General features: G+C 45.6%; 1 protein-coding gene across 1 annotated transcript in view; it reads right to left on the bottom strand.

Annotated features, from left to right (window-relative positions):
• Positions 1 to 2,208: 2,208 nt before the first annotated feature.
• The window catches only part of LOC111950476 (rap guanine nucleotide exchange factor 6), a 209,103-nt gene continuing 193,598 nt past the window's right edge, over positions 2,209 to 17,713 (bottom strand). The window contains exons 25-33 of the mRNA XM_070434292.1: positions 15,460 to 15,483; positions 14,482 to 14,702; positions 13,527 to 13,703; positions 10,766 to 10,927; positions 10,343 to 10,459; positions 8,849 to 9,071; positions 6,042 to 6,592; positions 4,325 to 4,612; positions 2,209 to 3,902 (exon numbers count right to left, since the gene is read on the bottom strand). Of these exons, the coding sequence (XP_070290393.1) occupies positions 3,880 to 3,902; positions 4,325 to 4,612; positions 6,042 to 6,592; positions 8,849 to 9,071; positions 10,343 to 10,459; positions 10,766 to 10,927; positions 13,527 to 13,703; positions 14,482 to 14,702; positions 15,460 to 15,483 (1,786 nt within the window). The 3' untranslated portion in view covers positions 2,209 to 3,879. The remainder of the gene's footprint in view (positions 3,903 to 4,324; positions 4,613 to 6,041; positions 6,593 to 8,848; positions 9,072 to 10,342; positions 10,460 to 10,765; positions 10,928 to 13,526; positions 13,704 to 14,481; positions 14,703 to 15,459; positions 15,484 to 17,713) is intronic.

The following is a 17,713-nucleotide window of genomic DNA, read 5'->3' as shown; positions in this document are numbered from 1 at the left end:
CCAGCCTAGGAGATCGACATCCGGGTACTTCACCTGCGGGATCGTCTGAGACCAGCCACCCGGACAGTTGATGAAACTGAGTAGTATTTCTGTCTGTAATAAAGCCCTTTTGTGGGGAAAAACTCATTCTGATTGGTTGAGCCTGGCTTTCAAGTGGGTGGGTCTGGCTCCCAAGTGGGTGAACATATGCCCTCCCAGGCCCACCAATGGCTGTGCCCCTGCCTAGTCATGTGAAATCCATAGGTTAGGGCCTAATTGACCGATTTCCTTATATGAACTGTAACTCAGTAAAATCCTTGAAATTGTTGCATGTTGTGTTAATATTTTTGTTCAGTATATACATTTCTGCTTTCTCCTCAAAGGTGATGATGGACAGTAATAGTAGGTCCTGTATGTTATAGGATTCTGAAGAGTGTAATAGAACCTACAGAATCATTCTATGATAGAACCATCCAGCCCTGCAGATAACGGCAGGGTTCGCAGTGCTGAGAGAGAGAGGATGACACCACAGTTGTCTGAAAGCAGTAGAAACTGATAAAAGCTCTGTTCCTGATTGTGCTCAGTGGGACACAACATTACAGAACCTCCAGATAGAAATAGATTATGTAGAACACACATGCTTCCTTATCACGTAGACAAGGGAATAATGTCAGCTCTGTACATTACATTTCTAATGTCTGAGAAACAGATTGTTGCCTACTCCATAATGCGGTGGCTTTGGATGAGGACACGCTCAGCAAAACTATTTCAGCACGGCCAGTGATAACACAGAAGCCCTCAGTCAGGAGGTAAGGGAGGCAGAGTCAAGACATACAGTTGAAGTCGGAAGTTTACATACACTTAGGTTGGAGTCATTAAAACTCGTTTGTCAACCACTCCACAAATTTCTTGTTAACAAACTATAGTTTTGGCAAGTCGGATAGGACATCTACTTTGTGCATGACACACGTCATTTTTCCAACAATTGTTTACAGACAGATGATTTCACTTATAATTCACTGTATCACAATTCCAGTGGGTCAGAAGTTTRTATACACTAAGTTGACTGTGCCTTTAAACAGCTTGGAAAATTCCAGAAGATTATGTCATGGGCTTTAGAAGCTTCCTATAGGCTAATTGACATAATTTGAGTCAACTGGAGGTGTACCTGTGGATGTATTTCAAGGACTAAAAAGGACTGAAAATCAATCCCAGAACAACAGAAAAGGACCTTGTGAAAATGCTGGAGGAAACAAGTACAAAAATATCTATATCCACGGTAAAACGAGTCCTATATCGACATAACCTGAAAGGCCGCTCAGCAAGGAAGGAGCCACAGCTCCAAAACCGCCATAAAAAAGCCAGACTACGGTTTGCAACTGCCCATGGGGACAAAGATCATACTTTTTGGAGAAATGTCCTCTGGTCTGATGAAACAAAAATAGAAATGTGTGGCCATAATGACCATCGTTATGTTTGGAGGAAAAAGGGGGAGGCTTACAAGCCGAAGAACACCATCCCAACCGTGAAGCACAGGGGTGGCATCATGTTGTGGGGGTGCATTGCTGCAGGAGGGCCTGGTGCACTTCACAAAATAGATGGTATCATGAGGGAAGAAAATTATGTGGATATATTGAAGCAACATCTCAAGACATCAGTCAGGAAGTTAAAGCTTGGTCGCAAATGGGTCTTCCAAATGGACAATGACCCCAAGCATACTTCCAAAGTTGTGGCAAAATAGGTTAAGGACAACAAAGTCAAGGTATTGGAGTGGCCATCACAAAGCGTGTGCGAGCAAGGAGGCCTACAAACCTGACTCAGTTACACCAGCTCTGTCAGGAGGGATGGGCCAAAATTCACACAACGTATTGTGGGAAGCTTGTGGAAGGCTACCCAAAACGTTTGACCCAAGTTAAACAATTTAAAGGCAATGAGGCAACTTCTGACCCACTGGGAATGTGATGAAAGAAATAAAAGCTGAAATAAATCATTCTCTCTACTATTATTCTGACATTTCACATTCTTAAAATAAAGTGGTGATCCTAACTGACCTAAGACAGSGAATTTTTACTAGGATTAAATGTCAGGAATTGTGAAAAACTGAGTTTAAATGTATTTGGCTAAGGTKTATGTAAACTTCTGACTTCAACTGTATAATAAACACCTATACAACAACACATCAAGAGGAGTCAAACCAAAATCGATCCAGAGAGCAGAGAGCAAAAAAAGAAAGTTCCTCAAAAGATTCCTGCCCAATGACAGAAAAGGGGCAATCACAATCTTCGATTTTATTATAACAAAATATTAAAATAGCATTTATAGAGGACTCTTTTCATCTATACAATATATGTAACATTAATTTATGACAAACCAAAAATATATGTATAAATGTATACATGCACTGTTTATATATAACCATTCATATTTTCAAGTCTTAGTATGGCAAAACAGAAAACAACAAGCGTCACACACAGAAAAGACAGCTGAAGGAAAGAYTCCCAACTAGTAAGTCCAGTTATATCCCTAATGACAATAACATTCAGCAGTTTCACCCTCAACCCTAGAGGGTTAAAACCTCAACAAATAATGAGCTTTTGATTGCAATAAGAAGAAACAGTTAATGCATTGCAATGCATTTTCCATTGACAAGCAGTTTTTTCTTTTGTTGCCATGACAACTAAACCAGATTAGCAGACACTTAATAGCCAAGTTAGAAGAGGTACATTAAAAGAAAACACTGTGTTGTTTATGCTGCATCCACATATTCTTACCGCATAAAAAATACTTTACATATCAAATTAACCTGAAATCATAATACATTTACATTTTAGCTTTTAATTCAATAGACAACTACTAGTGTAACAAACAAACACACTAAACAAGTTTGTAAGCATCTGTGTAAACAACTTTGGGCTGTTGGCTGCACGCCTCGCATTTAAAGCTTACCAAATAACGTTTGTACAGTGATAAGATTTTGTTTTACAGTACTGCAATAAAATAAAACATTGTACTATTCTACAACAGTGAGCCTTTTTGTTTGTCAACTCATTAAAAAACAACTTAGAATAACATTCATTAAACATACAGATGGAAGCATGCCAGTAAAGTACCTCATGTTACCGTAGGTTAACAAGCGCAGAAAGARAGAGCGTCTGAATAGATGAGGGTGTGGTGCAGCATACACAATGACCTGAGATGCTGTTGAAACTCCACAAGGTGCAATAAGAGCTGCCCACACCCACTCCTCCATCCCCTGCAAATTAAAAGATATGTGGAGTCACTCTTGACTCGAGGGCATTTCTGCCGACTGCCAGATCTCTGCTTTCTAAACTACAGAGAAGAAAAATAAATGCTTTCTCCTTTCCTGGATATGCTCAGAGCTACGCTCATGTCTGCATGCCGTTTAAAGCTGAGCGCAATCAAGCAAACGGCTAAAAAACTATCACTTTCATGCATCGACTGAGGAAAAAACATTTWAAAAAACCTGGGACAAGAGAGCACCAAAGCAAATAGAGGTACTGTTAAAAAGACATTGAGTGATCAGCAGGCATCGTCCATCCCTTCTTCATAAGCACTGTGTCCCAAACGCCTCAGCCATACCCCGTGACATCACATCTCAGTCGGTTTACAGCTCTGTTCCAGGGCAGTGGGAGTCTAAATACAGGARAGTTGCTAAAACCTTTTCAAAATGGAGTAAAAAGAGACGATTGTACAAGTTCTGTGGGGGTGCCGTTGGTTTGGCCTCGAGCAGCCGTCAGCTGAGACTGAGGACCTGGAGAGGAGCGAGGGGTGAGAGGAGTGTGCCCAGAGGCGGCAGCATGGCAGGTTAAAACCACCTTTCTCTCCCTCATCCTCTCACCCTCCCTCCAACGACCTGCCGTGTCCGTTCAGGCGTCTAGTCTACACAGCTGACACCTGCTCATCTGCAATAGATAAGAGGAGAGGAGAGTTAACCTAACACTGAAGACACAATTACTTCAGACAAAACATCTAGGCACATCTTACAGCACTATCAAAGACATATTGGTATGCTAACTTATCGTCTCATGTGAAATGTGCCTCTAACTAGAGACATTTTACCATTCCTAACATTCTATACGGTGACTTCACCTGCTTACTGTTGATAACAGACAAAAAGGCAGCAACAAGCTGAGGCTCAGATTACATCCAAATCAGAGACCTTCAACGGTGAATCATTTGCCAGGTAACCCAACTCTGCCACTAACTAGGTAACTCCTGCAGCATCACAGAGAGCTAGTCTAGTCTACTACAACATGGCCTGCCTGGTGCTATGGTCCTCCATGTTGTCCCTGGCTGGGGTTGGTCTCTGTCTTTCTCCACATACCATCCTCACTATCCTCCATACCCTGTAGGCAGACGCTGCCTGGCCTGGACTGGCCCTGGGATTCGTGGTGGTGGTTCACACCCAGGCTCCGGGGCTCCACCAGGCCTCCGGGGCTCTGTAGCAGCTTAGACCTCTGCAGGGCCACGCTATAGTCGGGTGGCCGCAAGTGGGGGAGCCGAGGAGGAGCTCCATCCAGTCCGTTAACCAGGGTGAGGCCCTGGTATCCTGGAGGGGTGGGGGGAGGCCCCCTGTACCTATCGTCCTTGGTGGGAGAGGTTACACAATACACTGGCCACCGGGAATGAGGGAGGAAACCGGGAAGGGGGGTGTGACGGTGATGAAGGGAGGGAGGGAAGGAGAAACAAAACAAAAATTTAGAAAATAAAACAATGAGCTGTTTCACCACCACTACGTAGCTACAAAACCACTGAAATAAAGAGGCCGACAGGCAGGTGGTGTGGTTGGTGTGTGAGATGAATGGTAGCAGCAGATTTGGCATGTACTGTACTGCTCTTCAATAGGCCTGGGACGATACCAGTATCACGATACTCGTTAATATCGTAGCAAGGAAACAAAACAGTGGATTTAACTTCTTTAGGAAGTTAAGTGGATTAAAGTTCTTTAGGAAAACAGTCCTAATGTTGGAAACAAACATTATGTTGTCATCCAGAGTCACAATTATGTATTTACCAAGCTATAAGTACACAATAGCAGGTTTTTTAAAAGGACCAAAGAGTGTGGTCTGCTTCATGTTTTTTTWWATCTTTGCCATGGAAACATTTTGTGATASTGGTTTCGTCCCGGCCCTACTTTTTAATCCTCCTGTCCATCCAGTCTGAGGACGATACATTCGCTTCGTACCAAATGGCACCGGAATTCCTAATTTAATGCCCATAGGGCTCTGGTCAAAAGGAATAGACTACATAGGAAACCCTGGTCAAAAGTAGTGCACTTTATAGGGAATACCACTATCTCTGTGCTCTGCTGCATTACAGAACACTGCCTCTGCTGCATTACAGAACACTGCCTCTGCTGCATTACAGAACACTGCCTCTGCTGCATTACAGAACAGTGCCCCTGCTGCATTACAGAACAGTGCCTCTGCTGGCATTACAGAACAGTGCCTCTGCTGCATTACAGAACAGTGCCTCTGCTGCATTACAGAACACGTCTCTGCTGCATTACAGAACAGTGCCTCTGCTGCATTACAGAACACTGTCTCTGCTGCATTACAGAACACTGTCTCTGCTACATTACAGAAGATTAAGTAAACAGAAAAAGCATAATTCATCATGTTATAGAAGTAGACCAGCTGGAGAATACAGTATGTGGTAGAGTAGTAGTAAATGCAGCTGAGCAAATAGCACAAGCAGGGGACCCCGGTTAAAAAAATCCCACTATACTGCAGTTCTGTGGACCGCATGGGTGAAAAAACAGAAGCAATTTGTGCCACAGCTGTTTTTGAGACTGGTTTTGAGACTGGTTTTGAGACTGGTTTTGAGACTGGTTTTGAGACTGGTGGCCAGGCAAAGCGAGTGTATCCAAAGCCATAAGCGAGGAAGTAAAAATGTTTTCCAAAAGTGTACAAATCTGCTGTTGTCATTCCTCAACACACACCACACCCATCTACACAGCATGTCACAAGTGGGATTTACAGTTACACACTAACACCACAGTACGGTAGAGGTGATGGAGAAGACACACAGTGGACCCTCACCTATGAGGCCTTTCTCGGTGCTTGAAGTGACCGTTTTGTAGATGGGGGCTGTGCTTTGGGGTGCGTCGTGCCCCTCCCAAGTGGCGTCTGAGGCACCGTCTGCAGTGCGGCGTTTGATGGTGCCGTAGTTCCCCTCATATGTGTCAGACAGCGAGGATGACGAGGCCCAGCTCTGCCGTGATTGGTTGAGCTCTGAACTGTCTCTGGAGAGCCTCTTGGCGTCCTCTCCTCCCCTGGACCCCGCCCCTGGTGCTATCACTACCCCCTCCCCGGCTGGCCCAGCCTCCACCTCTGCTATAGGCCCTGCTAGCTGGGTGTGGCGGAAGCCCCCAGGCGCCAGGTGGTCCCAGGCAGGGGGTCGGCCCAGGCCTAGAAGGGGGACAGGCAGGCTCTGGAAGCTGTCATGGGAGTTGGAGGAGCAGGAGGTCCAGCTTCCCCGCCCGCTGTCGACCACGCTGTCCAGGGAAGCGTGGTCGGGGGCCAGTTCCTCTGTGGAGGTCGAGGAGGTGAAGGTGGAGCCCCGCGTCACCTGGCCCCGCGCCAAAGACAAACTGACCAGGAGAAGAGAGAAGGAAACACAATGAAACAGAGAAGAAATGATAATGCTAGAATTGCGCCTGAGAGGACGGCGGTCGTTTTATGTGCTCCTAACCAACTGTGATATTTTTGGAMATCAGAACAGCGATTACTCACCTTGCACTGGAAAAATATTTTTTCTTTAACGAGTCCGACGCGAAGGATATACTGCTTTCTCTGAAACGGGCTCAAATCCCTGTCATTTGCGTGAAGAAAATAATTTGTAGGTGAGTGAGTAAACCCCCTCTACCATTAGTCCAATTATCCACCGTGCAATCATTGGATAACAAAATGGATGAGCTCCGATCAAGGATATCCTACCAATTGGACATTAAAAACTGTCATATCTTATGTTTCACCGAGTCGTTGCTGAACGACGACATGGATAACATACAGCTGGCTGTGTTTTCGGCAAGATAGAACAGCTGCCTCCGGTAAGACAAGGGGTGGCGGTCTGTGTCTATTTGTAAATAACAGCTGGTGCGCGAAATCTAATAATAAGGAAGTCTCGAGGTTTTGCTTGCCTGAGGTAGAGTATCTCATGATAAGCAGTAGACCACACTATTTACCAAGAGAGTTTTTGTCTATATTTTTTGTAACTGTCTATTTACCACCACAAACCAATGCTGGCAYTAAGACCGTACTCAACGAGCTGTATAMSGCCATAAGCAAACAGGAAAATGCTCATCCAGAGGCGGCGCTCCTAGTGGCCGGGGACTTTAAAGCAAGCAAGCTTAAATCCGTTTTACCTCATTTCTACCAGCATGTTAAATGTCCAACCAGAGAAAAAAAAACTCTAAACCACCTTTACTCCACACACAGAGGCGCATACAAAGCTCTCCCTTGCCCTCCATTTGGCAAATCTGACCATAATTCTATTCTCCTGATTCCTGCTTACAAACTAAAGTGACTTGCTCAAAAAGGAAGTGGTCAGAGGACGCAGATGCTAAGCTACAGGACTATTATGCTAGTACAGGCTGGAATATGTTCCGGGATTCTTCTGATTGTGGACTACAGAAAATGGAGGACCGAGCACGCTCCCATTCTCATCGACGGGGCTGTAGTGGAGCAAGTTGAGAGCTTCAAGTTCCTTGGTGTCCACATCACCAACAATCTTTCATGGTCCAAACACACCAAGACAGTCGTGAAGAGGGCACGACAATGCCTCAGGAGACTGAAAAGATTTGGCATGGTTCCTCAAAAAGTTCTACAGCTGCACCATCGAGAGCATCCTGACAGGTTGCATCACCGCCTGGTATTGGAATTGTTCGGCCTGCGTCCGCAAGGCACTACAGAGGGTAGTGCGTACGGCCCAGTACATCACTGGGGCCAAGCTTCCTGCCATCCAGGACCTCTATACCAGGCRGTGTCAGAGGAAGGCCCTAAAAATTGTCAAAAAGACTCCAGCCACCCTAGTTATAGACTGTTCTCTCTGCTACCGCACGGCAAGCGGTACATTAGCACCAAGTCTAGGTCAAAAAGGCTTCTTAACAGCTTCTACCCCCAATCAGTCTCACACTGCAGAGCACACAGTGTCTCTAGGATTTATCACTGTACCCACCATAAAGCAAAGTTGTGCTCTACTCCTTTCCTTCCATTAACCAGACACTGTTTGATTCATGTAAAATGTTTTTTACGGAGTGTGCCGGGAGTTCAAATAAACAATATTTAATGAACAGACTGCCACCKCCACTGCAGCAGGTTCTCAGGTAATAAAATATTACACAAAAGGAGATTATTGTGACCAAGAAGTATATAATATTTATGCCAGGGAGGCATCATCCTGGAGGGACAGTAAAGGGGGTTGTTTACTTGTTGGAATTAAAAGCTGTCCACATAAAAGGAACAGCACAGGTAATGTGGGAGGGAGTAAACATGTGATGTTGATAAACAGTGGCCTTTTATGATTTCCTGTCCGCTGCTTTAACGAGCCATGGACATAATTGGAACCCAGCTTGAAGGGGTGCGGGTCTGCTTTGAGGAGGTATACGATGTGTGTGTGTGTGTGTTTGTGTGTGTCTGGTGTAGGGATGACTAGTGTCAGTTGTTGGAGGGTGTTTGCTTTGTCTACAGTGTGTGTGTGTGTATACGTGTGTGTGTGTATACGTGCGTGTGTGTATACGTGTGTGAATACGTGCGTGTGTGTATACGTACGTGCGTGTATGTGTATACGTACGTGCGTGTATACGTACGTGCGTGTGTGTGTATAAGTGCGTGCGTGTGTGTGTTACCTGGTGCTGGGCTGGCTGCCGTCAGAGTTGGCATGTGTGAGTTGCGTGGTGGTGCCTGGGGTCTCTGTGGTATCCCTGGTCTTGATGCCATGGCGCTCCTCTGCAGGACCAGCAGGCATGGAGTCCACTGAGCAGTTACTGACGATGCTGGAGCGGGACGAGATCTCACTGTGGCTGGAKTCGGACAGGTTGTCTGACTTCCCTGCAGGCATCAGGGCATAGCCTGGGGGAGAACGAGGAGGAGATGATCAGCCTGGAGAAGTGATCATCCACACACMGCCTCTACCAACCTTCACTAGATCTAACACCCTAGGCTCTACTACAGACGCTCTACATACAGATCAGCAGCATGTCCAACACTGATCAGGACTGGCTTTAACAAACTGTTTTATTTCAAAAACTGAAATCCTGTAAAAAAAGATATAAGTAGGATAAACATCTCGTCATCTTTGTTTTAGTTTCTCCCATGCTCATCAATAACATCTGTAGAAAACTAATAATCAACATTAAAACAGTGGAAATTGGGAGCCCCCTTTTCACATTGCAGTTGACCTGTAGAGCCTCTTGAACACAACATGCTTAACTTACCTTATTCTATCTTATTTTGTGAATGTCATTAATAACATCTAACGTTGAAGTATTTCAGTAAGAAATTCTGAAAACTCAAGATCGTACTGCATATTAAAACTAGCTGCCTTTTAAAATCATTATGCATTCTCTGTCCCTTCGTTGTGGATCAACTTGGACTGAACCACAACTAACATGTATGATACAATACATGAAAACTTTCACCAACATATTTCAATGAACTGCTGAAACCTCATGACAAAACTTTCTGTACACATAAAATACGTATTCAGTTCACTTCACACAGAATGTACTTCCTCAGTCTAGCAGATTGCCTCTGTCCTCTAAGCCAACTTTAGTGTTCATTACTTTACAGAGGGACTACTGTGCTACTTCCTCAGTCTGTCTTTCAGATAGTCTTTCTCCTCTTATGTCGGTCTCTGCAGAGCCATACAAAGGGCCTGCTGGGGCTGGCTGACCTTCTTGCCTGCCCTTTGACCTGCTCAGCCTGTCTCTGTCCTGGGCTACCCTCCTGGGCCTCAGAGGGCCCCGAGTGCCCCGGACGCTCCACTGGTGTCCTAGCCACTAACACTGCAGCCAGCCTTTCCCTAGACTGACTCCTCCCCCTCAGCATSCTGAACGGGGATAGCTCCCTCAGCCTCTTCCTCAGGGGGGACTCTGTTAGTCTGGGCCTGGGGGGGGTTAGAGGCTCTGGCCCTGTCGAGGTCTCTGCCTGGGGAGTGGGGGTCCCTGGCCTGGTGGCCTTTGCGGCCCCTGCTTCTGGGTCTCCATGGGGCCCAGAGTGGCTCATCATCCCTGGCCCTGCCTGCTCTGTCTCCACCTCCATCTCTCTGTCCCTGCCTTCCTCCCCGTCTCTGATGTGCTGCCTGGTCATCTGCAGGAACCTCTTGTGGAGGAGAGCCCCACCTATGCCGTAGCTGCGGCTGCCTGCCTTGGTGCTGGCCTCGCTGGTCAGAGAGGACGACGAGCCAGACCGGTTCATCTGGCTGTTGGTGTTATGCTGGGGGTTGGCCACGCCTCCCACTGTAGACAAACACAGGAGAGAGACGGGGAGAATGATTGAGGTGCTTGATTAAGACGACACAAAATTAGAGTATGGATAGATGAGATGAGGGAATAGGACTACAGCAAGATGTGTATGTATGTACGGTGAGCGAGGGATGCTGGGTTGAGATGCTGATATATAGAGGGTACTGACAGTAAGGTACAAACCTTTGATGAAGAATGGGAATGCTTGGTTCTGAGTTATAGGTATGAGTTGTGAGATGGATGAATGGATTGTAGAAGATGCTGTAGTGAGAGGTAATGTGAGGTAGCCAGGGTGTAGACCTTTGCGAGGGGAGCCCTGTGGCGATACAGTGGGGCTGGAATGCAGGGAGGAAACGGTGGACACAGTGTCTTCAGCAGGCCTCTTCCCAAAACAGGTACTGTCCTCTGATTGGCTGAGCTGGGAGCTGGGATGCTTCTTTATCACCTGGGGAGAGCTGGAGTCTGGGAGGGGGAGAGAGACAGAGATACACACTGTTATAGTCTGTGAGGGGGAGAGAGAGAGAGATACACACTGTTATAGTCTGTGAGGGGGAGGAGAGAACAGAGATACACACTGTTTATAGTCTGTGAGGGGGAGAGAGACAGAATACACAAACTGTTTATAGTCTGTGAGGGGGAGAGAGGAGACAGAGATACACACTGTTATAGTCTGTGGGGGGAGAGAGACAGAGATACACACTGTGTTATAGTCTGTTGAGGGGAGAGAGACAGAGATACACACTGTTATAGTCTGGGAGGGGAGAGAGACAGAGATACACACTGTTATAGTCTGGGAGGGGGAGAGAGACAGAGATACACACTGTTTAAGTCTGTGAGGGGGAGGGAGAGACAGAGATACACACTGTTATAGTCTGTGAGGGGAGAGAGAGAGAGATACACACTGTTATAGTCTGTGAGGGGGAGAGAGAGGAGAGATACACACTGTTATAGTCTGTGAGGGAGAGAGAGAGAGAGATACACACTGTTATAGTCTGTGAGGGGGAGAAGAGACAGAGAGATACACACTGTTTAGTCTGTGAGGGGGAGAGAGACAGAGATACACACTGTTATAGTCTGTGAGGGGGAGAGAGACAGAGATACACACTGTTATAGTCTGTGAGGGGGATAGAGAGAGAGATACACACTGTTATAGTCTGTGAGGGGGAGAGAGACAGAGATACACACTGTATAGTCTGGGAGGGGGAGAGAGACAGAGATACACACTGTTATAGTCTGGGAGGGGGAGAGAGACAGAGATACACACTGTTACAGTCTGTGAGGGGGGGAGAGACAGAGAATACACACTGTTATAAGTCTGTGAGGGGGAGAGAGAGAGAGGATACACACTGTTATAGTCTGGGAGGGGGAGAGAGAGAGAGATTACACACTGTTATAGTCTGTGAGGGGGAGAGAGAGAGAGATACACACTGTTATAGTCTGTGAGGGGGAGAGAGAGAGAGATACAGAGCATTCAGAAAGTATTCAGACCCCTTGACTTTTTCCACAGTTACGTTACAGCCTTATTCTAAAATGGATTCAATTGTATTCTTTCCTCAATCTACACACACCCCATAATGACAAAGCAAAAACAGGTAAAAAAAACAACAGAAATACCACATTTACATAAGTATTCAGACCCTTTACTCAATACTTTGTTGAAACACCTTTGGGAGTGATTACAGCCTAGAGTCTTCTTGGGTATGAAGCTACACACTTTATTTGGGGAGTTGCCCATTCTTCTCAACAGACCCACTCATGGTCTGTCAGGTTGGATGGGGAGCATCGCTGCACAGCTATTTTCAGGTTTCGCCAGAGATGTTAGATCGGGTTCAAGTCCGGGCTCCGGCTGGGCCACTCAGAGACATTCCGAGACGTGTCCCGAAGCCACTTCTGCGTTGTCTTGGCTTTGTGCTTAGGGTCGTTGTCCTGTTGGAAGGTGAACCTCCGCTCCAGTCTGAGGTCCTGAGCGCTCTGGAGCAGGTTTTGTCAAGGATCTCTCTGTACTTTGCTCCGTTCATATTTCCCCTCAATCCGGACTAGTCTCCCAGTCCCTGCTGCTGAAAAACATCCCCACAGCCTGATGCTGCCACCACCATGCCTTACCGTAGGGATGGTGCCAGGCTTCCTCCAGATGTGGCACTTGGCATTCAGGCTAAAGAGTTTAATCTAGGTTTCATCAGACCAGAGAATCTTGTTTCTCATGGTCTGAGAGTCCTTTAGGTGCCTTTTTGTAAACTCCAAGCGGGCTGTCATGTACCTGTTACTGAAGAGTGCCTTCCGTCCTGCCACTCTACCATAAATGCTTGGTTGGTGAAGTGCTGCAGAGATGGGAGAACCTTCCAGAAGGACAACCATCTCCACAGAGGAACTCTGTCAGAGTGACCATCGGGTTCTTGGTCACCTCCCTGACCAAGGCCCTTCTCCCCGATTTCTCAGTTTGGCCGGGCGGCCAGGTCTAGGACGAGTCTTGATGGTTCTAAACTTCTTCCATTTAAGAATGATGGAGACCACTGTGTTCTTTGGGAACTTCAATGCTGCAGAAATGTTTTGTTACCTTTCCCCAGATCTGTCTCTCGACACAATCTTGTCTCTGACAATTCCTTCGACCTCATGGCTTGGATTTGTCTCTGACATGCACTGTCAACTGTGGGACCTTGTGTGTGTGCGCCTTTCCAAATCATGTCCAATCAATTGAAATAAAAAAAACATGATCTGGCGCACACCCAGAATAATAGTTTGTGTGGAGGTGCTGACTAACGGCGAATAAACTATCAAAATAAAATAAGTCGCACACTCCGTRTAATCTCCCAGCAATTGAATGRGTATTTACCAACGTTTCGGCATCACTGTGCCTTTACTCACTATAAAATCACTAATAGGCAACATGTTTAACATTGACTAACAGATACTGTAGTCAAACTCAATTGTCTTTGAATTGTATAGCATATCTTCTGATGCTATTTCTATCCACAGGATCATCCAACCGGGACTTCTGGAAATCTTGTGAAAGTTAATGGGTCATTTCCAACCCTAGAAGATAGTAACAGTTCCAGTGACTCACTGTGTGCGCTGTGAATGTCTTTGGCCGTGCTCTTCTTCCGTAGGGGGTAGAGGGGTACCTGRACCTGGAGCACCTGAGACACGCGGTTCTGGGTCTTCCCCCCGTGCAGCGGCGAGCGCAGCGACACTGGAGACATGTCCGACTTGTTGGACCGTCGCTCACTCAAGTTCTTGGACACTGTAGTCATCGAAACAGGAAATAATTAATTTGGCATCAGGCACTGCAAGATTATTATGTTCCAGTGCAGAAAGTCAGTAATCCCAGAAACATCAGCACTATGAATGGCCTGATCAGTTACTCCAGAGGGTTGGTGTGTAAACATAGTAAACACAAAGACGAAACAGAGGAAGCTAAGACAACAAGGTGGTCACAGAGAGGAAATGTCTGACAAATGTATAGTAAGATTAATGAAATGGGTATATTTGTACAGCATCTTGCTAAATGTATTTTTATTTTATTTGTGGGAATATGAATAATATTATTACAGCACTTGATTCATTTTTAAACAAGGAGAAACTTCTCTTCTCTCAGTAGGGCAATGCAGAATGTGAAACATATACTGCCCACTAGGTGGCAGTGTAAGGCAAGATAAAGACACTCAAGTGAACAAAACTTCATTCCAAGTGAATGGAGGAAATGTTGTCCCATTTGTCAGGGTCAAATTTGCCCCATTTGTTCCATGTTGTCAGGCGTTATAATCAGACCAAGTTTTACAAGTATTATACCAGGGTTGGGGTCAATTCGAATTGAAGTCAGTCAATTCAGGAAGTAAACTGACGTTCCAATTCAATAATTATCTTTTTTTAAAGATATTATWTTTATTTCCAAAATGTCATTTTTATTTTAAATTCAAATCACTTCCTGAATTGAGTCTCTTAAATTTAAATAGACCCTGTGTTATACATTTTTGCATTTGGCCACCAAAATGGTTGTTACGGTGTTGACTCAGACTCACAGGTGCTGTAGGTAGGCTCACACTGTAGAGACATGGTCTGGTGTTTCTCCTCGTCCGTCTCCACCGCCAGGTTGGACAGGTACTGCTTGACCTTACGGGCCATCTGAGCATCCTCGTACAGCTTCTTAGCGTTGAGCAGCGAGCTGCGACGCACACGCTTCTTATGGGCCCCGCCCTGTACGTCTAACATGTTGGAGTTGGTGCTGCCCTGACTCAGAGACCTGGATGGAGGAGAGAAGAAGTGGATGGAGTGAGGAATGGAGAGAGCAAGGGAGAGAAGTATGGGGAGACATTAAACAGGGAGGGAGACCGGTCAGTTATGCAGGACTTCAGTGGAGACATTCAAACAGGGAGGGAGACCAGTCAGTTATCCAGGACTTCAGTGGAGACATTAAACAGGGAGGGAGACCAGTCAGTTATCCAGGACTTCAGTGGAGACNGGAGGGAGACCAGTCAGTTATCCAGGACTTCAGTGGAGACATTAAACAGTGAGGGAGACACCAAACAGACATGCTCTACAGGTTATGGTCATGCAGTCTCTCAAAACTATTACCTTCCTGTCAAACTGTCACTGTAACACACGCTCAGGACATTCAGAGAGCACTTTGATGGGAAGGTCACTTAACATGATTCTGAATACAGTGCATTGGAGCATAGCAGGTTCTAACACAACCATGCAACACGGATGCCTCTCGCTGATGCACCATGCTAAAACAAATGGGTAAATGAAACATAACATTCTGTTTGACAGTCAAAAATGGTTAGAACATTAAATGAATCTGGGTAAAATGGCAGGATGCACACACAATGCAAAACAGACTCGTCTGATCCAATGGTGATCTTTTGGATAGGATGGATTTGTGAATGAAAGAGTTAGGGACCGATCGACACACGAAAGGGGCATGCAGTTTGGGAGGGCGCTGGCGACTGGGGGGGTGCGTGGTGACTGGGTGGCTGGACTATTACCAGGGGACTTACCCTAAACTCTTCCACCTCTTCTTCCTGCAAGCAAGACCCAATGACATTGAAACAGTACAGTCAAGGAAGGACAGAGGCACCGCCACCACTGAAGGAACTGACCGAGGATGGGGACACACACAGGATCTCTCCCGAGTCCCTATATCAACTGTGTGTGTGTGTGTGTGTGTGTGTGTGTGTGTGTGTGCCAAATGAAATGTGGTGGAGGATTGTGTGCTTTAACGAAAATCAGTATATGTTTAAATAGTTCTACTAAAGGTATAACTCATTGAATCCACCTTCTGTTGTTACATCATCTACAGCAGCAGTGAGACATGGGAGAGAAGGGTGTGTTGATAATTTCTGTTTTGAGAGTGAATGTTAAGAAGAGAGATTGATCCCTATATCAACTGTGTGTGTGTGTGTGTGTGTGTGTGTGTGTGTGCGTGGCCAAATGAAATGTGGTGGAGGATTGTGTGCTTTAACAAAATCAGTATATGTTTAAATAGTTCTACTAAAGGTAATAACTCATTGAATCCACCTTCTGTTGTTACATCATCTACAGCAGCAGTGAAGACATGGGAGAGAGGGTGTGTTGATAATTTCTGTTTTGAGAGTGAATGTTAGGGGAACACTGGTGCTGCTTGGTGAGGAGGGAGCCTAAAGGGAACAGTGATGCTGCTTGGTGTGGAAGGGAACCTAAAGGGAACAGTGGTGCTGCTTAGTGTGGAGGGAGCCTGAAAGGAACAGTGATGCTGCTTGGTGTGGAGGGAGCCTGAAGGGAAACAGTGGGCTGCTTGGTGTGGAGGGAGCCTGAAGGGAACAGTGGTGCTGACTTGGTGTGGAGGGAGCCTGAAGGAAACAGTGGTTGGCTGCTTAGTGTGGAGGGAGCCTGAAGGGAACAGTGGTGCTGCTTGGTGTGGAGGGAGGCCTGAAGGGAGCCTGAAGGAACAGTGGTGCTGCTTGGTGTGAGGGAGGCTGAAGGGAAGCCTGAAGGGAACAGTGATGCTTGCTTGGTGTCAAATCAAAACTTGTATTTGTAAATGAGCCGAAAACAACATTTCACACAATTACCGTGAAATGCTTACTTACAAGCCCTTAACCAACAATGTAGTTCAAGAAAGAGATGATATATTTACACAAAAATAAAACTAAAGTAAAAAATAATAAAAAGTAACAATAAAATAACAATAACGAGGCTATATATAGGGGTACCGGCACCGAGTCAATGTGCGGGGGTACAGGTTAGTCGAGGTAATTTGTACATGCAGGTAGGTGTAAAGTGGCGGCAGCAGTGAGAACAGTCTATGACATGGGTGACTGGAATCTTTGACAATTTTTGGGGCTTTCCTCTGACACCGCCTAGTAATATACAGTTGAAGTCGGAAGTTTACATACACCTTAGCCAAATAGAATTAAAACTGTTACGATCACCAATTTATTTTAAGAATGTGAAATGTCAGAATAACAGTAGAGAGAATGATATATTTCAGCTTTTATTTCTTTCATCACATTCCCAGTGGGTCAGAAGTTTACATACACTCAATTAGTATTTGGTAGCATTGCCTTTGAATAGTTTAACTTGGGTTAAATTATGCAGGTGGCCTCCACAAGCTTCCCACAATAGTTGGGTGAATTTTGGCCCTCCTCCTGACAGAGCTGGTGTAACTGAGTGAAGTTTGTAGGCCTCCTTGCTGCGCAAACGCTTTTTCAGTTCTGCCCACACAAGTTTTCTATAGGATTGAGGTTCAGGGCTTTGTGATGGCCACTCCAATACCTTGACTTTGTTGTCCTTAAGGCCATTTTGCCAACAACTTTGGAAGTATACGCTTGGGGTCATTGTCTATTTGGAAGACCCATTTGCGACCAAGCTTTAAACTTCCTGACTGATGTTCTGAGATATTGCTTCAATATATCTACATACTTTTCTTCCCTCATGATGCCATCTATTTTTGTGAAGTGCACCAGTCCCTCCTGCAGCAAAGCACCCCACAACAATGATGCTGCCACCCCCATGCTTCACGGTTGGGATGGTGTTCTTTGGCTTGCAAGCATCATTTTTTCCTCCAAACATAACGATGGTCATATGGCCAAACATTTCTATTTTTGTTTCATCAGACCAGAGGACATTTCTACAAAAAGTACGATCTTTGTCCTCATGTCCAGTCGTAGTCTGGCTTTTTTATGGCGGTTTTGGAGGCAGTGGCTTCTTCCTTGCTGAGCAGCCTTTCAGGTATATGTTGATATAGGACTCGTTTACTGTGGATATAGATAA

This window comes from Salvelinus sp. IW2-2015, linkage group LG23 (assembly GCF_002910315.2).
Source record: "Salvelinus sp. IW2-2015 linkage group LG23, ASM291031v2, whole genome shotgun sequence".
Taxonomy (NCBI): Eukaryota; Metazoa; Chordata; class Actinopteri; order Salmoniformes; family Salmonidae; genus Salvelinus; species Salvelinus sp. IW2-2015.
Note: the sequence above shows the minus strand (reverse complement) of the source record. Positions and strands in the feature narration are given on the sequence as shown.